General features: G+C 62.7%; 1 protein-coding gene across 1 annotated transcript; it reads left to right on the forward strand.

The window, feature by feature from the left end:
- Nucleotides 1–2370: 2370 nt before the first annotated feature.
- EDN2 (endothelin 2) lies at nucleotides 2371–7217 on the forward strand. Its single transcript, NM_001082012.1, is given in 5 exon segments — nucleotides 2371–2521; nucleotides 2861–3017; nucleotides 4452–4574; nucleotides 5405–5503; nucleotides 6509–7217. Coding segments are annotated over 5 exon segments (537 nt in total). The 5' UTR covers nucleotides 2371–2457; the 3' UTR covers nucleotides 6603–7217.
- The last annotated feature ends 2101 nt before the right edge of the window (nucleotides 7218–9318 follow it).

Consider the following 9318-nt stretch of genomic DNA (forward strand, 5'->3'; position numbering starts at 1 on the left):
AACGGAGTCTCGTCGGTGAGGCAGCCCCGTTCCGGGAACGGCCTCACCCTTGAGAGCTGGGATCTCACGGGCTCCGGGGGCAGGAGTGCCTCTCCATTTCACAGAGGAGCCCCGCCGGCCCAGCTGGAGCCAGGGGCAGGGACGGAGAGAAACTGGAGCTGGGTACAGGTCGCGCCTCCCGTGCTGACCCGGAGCAGCCTGGGCAGTGGCCCCTGCCCTGTCGTCATCCGCTTTTCACACCAGCGAGGGCTCTCGTCTCCAGGTTCATTTAATGCTTCTATTATGTTTCCGAGCCTGGAGCCTCTGGGCCGCTATTGTCCGGGGCAGGCGCTTTGCATTTGTGTAGAGATTAGACACATTAGCGCCTTCCCTGGACTCCCAGGGTCTTTCTCTTTTGCTTTCTCAAATCCAAGCCCTTTCTTTCTCACTCCCAAGCAGCTTCCTTGTTCCCCTACACTCTCCCTACCCGTCTTTCTCTGCACCCCCCCCGTTTGTTTTCCTGGCCACCCTCACCCCCCCCCCACCTCCCCACGGACCTCCCTTCACAGTCCAGTGGTTTGAATCTTCCACCCGCCCCCCCCCCTTGCTTTATTTCCTATTTACACGTACTTATTTGCTCTGGGAGGCAGCAGACATGACCGTGGGGATTGCTCACCTCCTTCCAGAAGTACTCTGGACTCTTAGAGAGGCACCGTGTCGGGGCGCCCGTGAACCCCGCACGTGGAGTCACTTGCGGTTTGCTTGAGAGACAGAGCCAGGGTTTGAGCGCTGGCTCTGCCGGCTGCCGGCTGTGTGGCCTCAGTGGGGCCTTGCTCCTCTCTGAGCCTCCTCGTGGGCAGTCATGGCTCTCACACCCTGGTGGTCACAGCAGCCTCCCGGGGTGGGGTGGCGGTGGCGGTGAGGAGTCGTCAGAGCACACAGTAGGTGCCCAGGAAGGCTCATTCTCACCTCCTGCAGCCTCAGGGAAAGAAGGCCTTGCCCTCTGTTGGTTCTGCCCAGCTTCCTGGGGATCCAGACCCACGCCCACATGCCCCAGGAAGAAGCCACATTGCTGTGCTTTGTGGTCGCTCTCCTTCATGTGGGGGAGTGGCAAGGGAAATGCTGAATTCAAGAACCAGAGAGTGGGCAGCCTGGGACCCGGAGTCCAAAGCCAGGCACGTGGGACCGCATTCCCCTGAGAGAGACTCACAGGGCTGCTGCCACGCCACGTGCGGGGCAGCCTTCTCGGGAGCTCCAGCCCTCAAGATGGCTGGGGAGATAAGCCCGGTGCCATGAGTCAGGCAGGCACAGCGGCACAGGCCTGGGGATTCCCAGAAATGAGAAGGCCTCTCCTGGGGAGCCTAGGGCCCAAGTCCCTGGAGAGACGCAGCAGGAAGTAGACTCTGAGCCAGGCTGGGGTAGGGATAGGGGGCGACCCCCAGTTCCCGAGCGCTTAGTCCCACAAGCTGCTGAGCTCAGCACCGGGGCATCCCTGCCTTCTAGGCTGCAGAGCTACCAGGGGCCGAGGGTCAGCGCCAGGGAGCCCCTCTCCTGCCTTGCCTTTCGGACATCAGTGGCACTGAGGTGGGCCAGGACACGCCACCCGGTCCACTCCAGGGGCACTGCATGTGCCCAGGCAGCCATCTTTCAGGAAGTGGCCCCAAAGCCATCTTTTCAGTCTCAAGGGAACAAGCAGTTCCTTGCAGACAAGGAAACTGAGGCGGGGAGGGGTGTCCTTGGCCAGGGCTGCACAGCTAAACCGCCTCTGGAAGGTATCTAGGGGACAGGGGCAGCAAATGGAGGCAGAGGGCACTCCCTGGCGAGATAGAAAGAGGCAGCTCCGGGCTGGGCAGAGGTCAGGGGTGAGCTGTAACCTTCACTGAGAGGGGCAGGCCCAGAGATGGTTCTGGCTCGCCCTGGGCCACACAGCCTTGAGCAGGCCTTCTGCTTCCCCCCACAGAACAGGGGTGTCCTCAGCCTGTTTGGCACTGGGTAAGCAGGGCGCACAGCAGGGTATCCTCCAAAAAAAAAAAAAAAAAAAAAAAAAAAAAAAAACCTCTCAGCTCTGGGCAAGACCGTGGGGCAGCTACAAGTTAAGTGGGGGGGAGGTGGTTTGGAGCCCTGTGGGGGTGACTTGAGAAAGCCTGGAGGGACTTGGAGGGGCCCCTAGGGGCCTACAGGGAGAGCCTGGGGACTTGCAGAGGTGCAGAGGGAGGAGCAGAGACTCCCCCCTCCCTCCCCCGGCCCCACGGAGGCCAGGGCGGGCCGGGCGCCCCGGGGAGGAGGCGGTGTCCCTGGCTGGCTGCCCGCCGGTGCAGCGGGGCAGGGCTGGACCAGCCGGGGCGGGGCGCAGTGCCTGCTGTTATAAGAAGGAGCAGGGCAGGGCACCGAGGCAATGAGCTGTCTGCTCAGCTGAGCTGTAGGACGCTGGCAACAGGCGCTCCCTGCTCCGGTCCAGCCGCACACCCCGCCGCTGCTATGGTGTCTGTGCCCACCGCCTGGTGCTCTGTCGCTCTAGCCCTGCTCGTGGCCCTGCACGAAGGTGAGCTGCCCTGCCCTGCCTCACCTGCTACCGCAGCTCCTGCGCTCTGTCGGTGTGGATGTCTCCCTGCTGGGGCTGCAGTGCCCCCCAGGCCAGCAGAGGGCAATCAGGGGCAGGATGCTGCAGGCACGGTGAGGGGCAGAAGGGCTGCAGGCCCAGGGCAGCTGCTGCAGGCACGGGGCAGCTGCTGGGGCTTCCCCGGGCTGGCCTGTGCTCCTGAGCAGAGAGAGTGCCAACTTCCTCGATTGTGCAAGAGGAGGGGCCAAGCGGGCCCCCCATCCCAGGCTGTGCCAGGCACCTTGAACACCCCTCCGCTTCTTTCTCCTCCTGTGCGTGCAGGGAAGGACCAGGCTGCCGCCACCTTGGAGCAGCCGGCATCCTCACCCCGTGCCCGCGGCGCCCACCTGCGGCTCCGCCGTTGCTCCTGCAGCTCCTGGCTCGACAAAGAGTGCGTCTACTTCTGCCACCTGGACATCATCTGGGTGAACACTCCCGGGTGAGCATCGGAGGGGTCTGGGCGGGGGCTGCTCGGGCTGGGGGCCTGGATGGGGGCTGCCAGCATGTCGAGGAGGCTCTGGCACAGCCGGGCTCTCCCTGGGCCCCCAGAAGGGGGCAGGGGGCTGATCGCAATAGTTCCCCAGCCACGTGGAGGGCTGTTCTCAGCAGCTAGTGCAAAGTGTTGGCTCCACGTTTCCAAGAGCAGAGTCGTGAGGCTCAGGGAGGTGAGGTGCGTTTCTGACGATCACACAGGAAGGAGTGCTTGGCAGGCTGCACCCCGGGTCAGGGGGCACCGGAGTACGCACCTGCCCCGCCAGGCTGCCTCTGCACGGGCTTCCAAGAAAAATACTATTATTGACAGCATGGTGTCCTGGCTGGGCCGGGCCCTCTGCCAGCCCTGCACGTGCAGTAGCATCCCGTGAGCCCCCATCCTCCCCACAAGGCAGGACCTGGTGTTGTCCCCGAGTGACAGGTGAGAAATCTGTCCTGTGATACGCAGCAAAGAGGGGTGGGAGGGAGCTAGCGCCGTCTGCTCTGCCTGCACCCGCGCTGCCTCCAGGCCAGTGCATACCTCAAGTTGGAGTTCCTGGGTGTTTGTGTTTTTTTTTTTTTTTTTTTTTCACCTTCCCCAAATTGCAAAAGGCAGCAGAAGCCCTGCACGTAAGCGTGTGTGGAGCTAATCCTCATGCAAGCGCTCTCGGGGTGGGAACCCTGCCAGTCCCTGCCTGCTGGTCTACCTGCAGTCACTACAGTTCCAGCCACAGTGTCTAAAATTAGCTCTGTCACCCAGAGGTGCTGGTCCAACCGGCACAGGGCCCTGGCCCTGCCCCTGCCCTGCCTTGGTGAGACTCTTAATCTGAAATCAATCCCACCTGAACACACACACACACACACACACACACGCACACACCTGTTTTTCAGTCCAAGCTCTAAGGCACAACTGGTCACCCCTCCAGGCAAGAGGTGCCCAGGTGGGGGCAGTGGAGCTGGGAGGCTGGGTGTTTACTTCTGTGAGAGGGAGGGTCCGCCCTTCCTCCAGGGCTAGCTGAGAGCCTTTTTTGGGGCCGGGGCCCAGCCAGGTTCCTGTCTAGGAGGCAGGAAGGGAGGGCTGGGAGGGCCCCTCCTGCCCTAGCCTGGGAAAGCCCAGCCCAGCACAGAGGCCCAGGCCACACAGGATTCTTGCCAGGGCTCCCTGGACACACAGAGAAGCCGGTGGCTTCAGTGGTGGGACTTCTTGAGGTCAAGGACTGGTCAATTTTGCCCTGGTGGCCTGGAGGCGGTGTGGATCGTCCCTGCGCCCCAATGGTGGCCGCTTATCTAATGCTCTCTCGCTCTCTCTCTCTCTCTCTCTCTCTCTCTCGCTGTCTCGCTCTCTCCTGCTCTCACTCTCTCCCCGCCCCGCACCACTACCTTGCTGGCTGCCTGCCCACAGACAGACAGCTCCTTACGGCCTGGGAAACCCGCCAAGACGCCGGCGCCGCTCCCTACCAGGGCGCTGTGAGTGCTCCAGCGCCAGGGACCCCACCTGTGCCACCTTCTGCCACCAAAGATCCCGGTAAGTGGGCACCTGGCTTGCAAGGGTAGTGGCAGCCGCTAGCCTAGACCTGCCCCAGGGAACAGAGTAGCTAGCAAGGACCCCAGGCTGCCCGGGGTTTGTGGGCAGCATCCCTTCCTGCCCAGACCCAGCCAGCCCAGAGAGCCTCCAGCTGCCCGGCTCTGGGGGCCTCACTCCCGGGTGGGAGGGATTCTCCCCAGGTGATGAGTGGGGTGGCGCCAGCCAGAGAGGATGCAGGGCTTGTCACCTCAGGCGCACAGCAGTCTGGAGGGCTGGATCTGTCCCATCAGGCCCACCCCTCCTCGGCTTACACCCGAACTCAGAGCTCCCCGAGTTGCAGCTGGAGCTGGGGAGCTATGGCACCCCACCTTCTGGGCGCGGTGCGGGGGGAGCTTTGCCAAGTCTCCTACTTCCCTAGGTCTCCGTTTTCCCATCTGTAAAAGGGGCGGGAGCTTGTGTCCCTTCCCTCCTGCACGTGGACCGTTTGGGAAAGCAGGAGCTGGCTTCCAAATCCCAGACTCCAGTTCCCATGGTGGTTTACGAGAAACTCCTCCTTGGGACCTCAGGCTGGGGCTCCTCCCTGCCTCAGTTTCCCCTGCAGCCGCAGGTGGCCAGATTCTGGGAAGGCCTCTTTCTGAGGCCAGGAACGCATTCCCGGCAGCTCAGTTTTCCCACCCCACCTGCGGAAGGAAGGGAGCCAGGTGCACAGGACTGGAAATGGATCTGCTCCTGAGGGCAGTGCGTGCGGTGGGGGCTGGGTTGGGCCCACAGCCAGGAGGCTTCAGGGCCGAGGACAGCCCCTCACCTGGGCCCCATTGCTGTCCCTGCAGGGCCGACGCCGTGGGGGTCCCAGGCAGCCAGTCCTCTGCAGACGCATTCCAGGCTGGCAAGACGTGGGCCACTCCAGGCGAGCTCCTGCGGACACTCAGGTGAGGAGCACCTGCACCCCGAGCACCCCCCATATGCCGTGCACCTTTCCCTTGCTCTTCGCCGAGGCAAGGCTGGGCATCCAAGGGAACTGAGGTCCAGAGAGGTGAAGCCACTTGCTCACGGTCACACAGCACTCTGGCTGACTCCGGAGTCTGCTCTTGACCACTCCCCTAGTAGAGGTTTGAGAGCACATGGCTGGGAAGACCCCCCGTTGTTCCTTCCGGCTGAGTCTGAATCAGGCATTTCCCACATGCTGGGGGCTGCCCGCCCAGCCCACCCCCTTGCCCTCGCCAACATGGGGGTCTCCCTGCACATGGCCTTAGGACCCAGCTCAAGGCTGGGTACCCAGTGGGTTGCCTGGCCATACTGACTTGTGAACAGAAATCTATCTGGGGGCGGCCACTGAGCAGAGACGGCCTGATTGGGCCCCTGGCCCTGCCACAATGAGCTTGGTGACCTTGGGCTGATCGCTCAGCTTCTCCGGGGCAGGCTTCTGTGTTTGAAACAAGGAACAAGAACTGTGCACTGCACCGGGGCGCTGTGAGGCCCAGTAGGACCCAGCACAGGCACGAGGGTGCCCTGCAGCTATGGGTCGTCCCTGCCTTACACTCACAGCTCCTTGGAGCTGGACGGGGCTGGGGCCCACGGCGGGCCCCCAGGATTTCCCATCTTTGGGAAAAGGCCAGGCATAGGTATGCAGACGGGAGGGCAGCTCACGCGAGATCCCCGTGCCACACTTGGCCATCTGCACTTTCCGACGTGGTGATGTTGCACACCAGCTTTGTCGAAGCCCCTGGGGGCAGAGAAGCTTCCCGGCCTGGTCTGGCCTTGTCTGTCCTGGTCTGGCCTGCCCTTGAAGTACAGACCTTGCTTCCAGGCTGTGGCCGCCCTCTGACCCCAGGGCAGCCACGACCCAGGCCCCTGCCAGTGGCCAGCGTGGGAAGCTTTGGGACAGTCCCTATCTCCTGAGGTGTTCACCTGACCCCCCCCCTCTCAATTCCCAGGGACATTTCTGCAGCCAAGACTCTCTTTGCCAAGCGACAGCAGGAGGCGACAAGGGAGCCCAGGACCACACACTCCAGGCACAGGAAGAGATAGCACTACCACAGGGAATACCAAGAAGAAAACCATGTGGACACAGGAGAGGGGCTGCCCAGGGCTTGCAGGAGACCCAGCGCCAAGGCCTTGGGCCCAGCCGGCTGGACCCCTCTGCCCGGGGTTGGCACAAACCTGGCCTCCCCGCCACAGTGAGGAGCCTCCCTTGAGGCAGCTCCGGGCCCTCGTGCTGCCTAGGAAAGTCGTGGGCCACCAGAATGCAGAGCAGCCTCCCCGTATTGGCTGCGGGTGCACAGCCTTGCTGGAGGGACCTGCATGGGGAACACCATGGACACCAAGACCTGCCTATTGGGCCACCAGCCAGGAGCGACCATGCAGCAGTGGACACTCATGCCTAAGCTGGTCCTGGAGGCTGGCCGGGCCCCCCAAAAGGGCCTCCATTCGCCCTCCCTGGCTCGTCCTGCCCAGAGTCCTTGTGGGAGCGTACCCTTCGTGTGCTCCTGGTGAGGCACCCTTGCTGCTGTGCCTCACCTGTCTGTACATATCTTTTTGCTCCGAGAACTTTGAGAACTGCAATTATTTATTTTAATGTATTCTTAGAACCCCCCCCCCCAATTACTTGCCTTGCAACTTGTGTTTGTAATAAATGATGAAATGGAGCTCGGATAGTCTGAATTGGCTGACCAGGGGAAGCGGGCTCCTCCTGGAAGGGGCTGCAAGGAAGTTAGGGGGACTCAGGAAGCGGAGGAAGGGGCCAGGAGCAGGTGGCCAAAGCTGGGCATCTCTGCGTGCGACCTGGCCTCTCTGGGCTCTTGTCTGCCCTGCTCCTCAGTGGCACCTGCAGGCCAGTAGTCCAAGGCCAGGCCTTCTTTGCCAAAGGCACATTTAGAAGGAGCCAGGACCATGAGGGTGTGGAGAGCGCCTCCTGCTCCAGCCTGCACAGGGGTTGAGTTCAAGGCTCCAGGGCCCCAGGCAAGTCTGGCCGCTGAGGGTGGGGCCCAGCCTTGCCCCTCCCCGAGGGCCCTTTGGCAGGGCCCTGCCGCAATGGGATCCCACACTTCTTCGGTATAAGAAGCCCAGGGCTGTCACACTGTTTGCCAATTCTGCCAAGCCCAAGAGGCGGCTCATCAGGATCCTAGGGACAGCCTGCTGCCAGGGGTACTCCCGCCGGTCGCTGCATGTACCCAGCAAACTGCTCTGCGGGTGAACCTTGCAGGCTGTGGCTGAGCCAGCTCTCAGGGAGAACGGATGGACGGAGCAATAACTATGCTGCACCTGCCCCGCTTTGTCCGTGAAACAACCCTGAGCCCCTCGTGGAAGCCCATCATGTTGACGTGCATTGAGCTCCTGCTGCATACTGCTGTACCGCACACTTGACCCGGATCAACTCGTTCCATCGTCTGCGGTGGGGCCTTGGATCATTCTCCATTCTTCGATGAGAGAACTGAGGCAGAGAAGGCAGGGGAGCATCCTCGATCGCACAGCTGGAGCACGGATGCCCAGGACGGAGGTGAGTGCTGACTTCCTGGAGCACCGTCCACCACGCTCTCTCTCTTTCTGAGCCCCAGACTCTTCATCTGAGCTGGGGAAATGGCAAACACTGCTTCCGCTCCCGTGGGCAGCACTAACTCGGCGATCATGGGGCTGGGCTCAGCCCAGGGCCTCGCAAGAGGTAGGGCGGCTTCCTCCAGCTGTCAGCGGCCATGCTGCAGTGCAGGGGCCAGGGACCGAGGCAAAGGGCCTGCAGGGAGGGAGAGCCTGGGGCCAACTGGGCTGGGCTGGGTGCCCCTGCACCCATTCTCCTGGAACCTCAGGGTGAGGCAGGAGGAAGCAGAAAGACAATCAGGAGGGAATTGCTGGTGTGCAAGTGGCGGTGACAAAGGAGGACCCCGGGGAGGCCCCTCCCCTGCCCCGCGCCCACACCGTGAGTGGAGCCTGGCAAGGGGGTGAAGCCAGGGAGGCCTTGAAGGCCAAGTTGAGCAGCCCAGGCGTGGGCTGGGGCTGCCCCACCCACTGCCCACCTTGACCTTAGCAGTTGCTTTGGAGTTCCCAAGGGGCGGGCCATTCAGAAGGAGTTGCTGGGGAGAGCGGTTCCCCCTGGCGTCAGGCTCAGCTGCAGTGGGAGAGAGGCAAAGTGCTGTCTCCAGGCTGGGCTGGGTCGGCCCCAGCCAGGATGCACTGTGGCCCCATGAGAGCTGCAGGTGACTTCGCTTCCTGGCCGCCTGCCTCCTCACTCGCCCTCAGCCCTGACCAGTCCTCCCTGGGCAACCTTTCTAAAGCCCAGCTCCGCCCAGGCCCCCTGCTGCCCACAGCTGCTGTAGAGGCTTGGCAGGGCCTGACAGGTCCTGGTTGAGGTTGTGGGACGTCCAGGGTGGCAGGCGCCCACTGCCCTTGGCACAGGCCCCAGAGCCCTGGCCCCGGTTCAGAGATCAGTGACCCAAATGATTGTGCAATGATTAAAGGGAAGAGAGGCGGCCCAGGAGGCAGGTACAGGCCAGGGTGACACTGTGTCCCCTCAGATCCTTCATCCCAAGAAATGCAAGCCTCTGTCCTGGGCACCTTAGGGGGCCCTGCCCTGGCCCTCGTCCAGCCCCAAACGATCGTGGCCGCCCCCCACCGTGTCTATGTTCCCTCCTGGGCCACAGTCCAGGCAGCTGGGCCCAGAAGTGGGCTCAGGTTTGGGAAGATGCCGAGAAGGAAGTGTGGGATGCAGCCGCCAGGTCAGGAGGAACCGCAGATGCAGAGGGTCTGGCGGGTG

The sequence above is a fragment of the Oryctolagus cuniculus genome, chromosome 7, assembly GCF_964237555.1.
Source record: "Oryctolagus cuniculus chromosome 7, mOryCun1.1, whole genome shotgun sequence".
Taxonomy (NCBI): Eukaryota; Metazoa; Chordata; class Mammalia; order Lagomorpha; family Leporidae; genus Oryctolagus; species Oryctolagus cuniculus.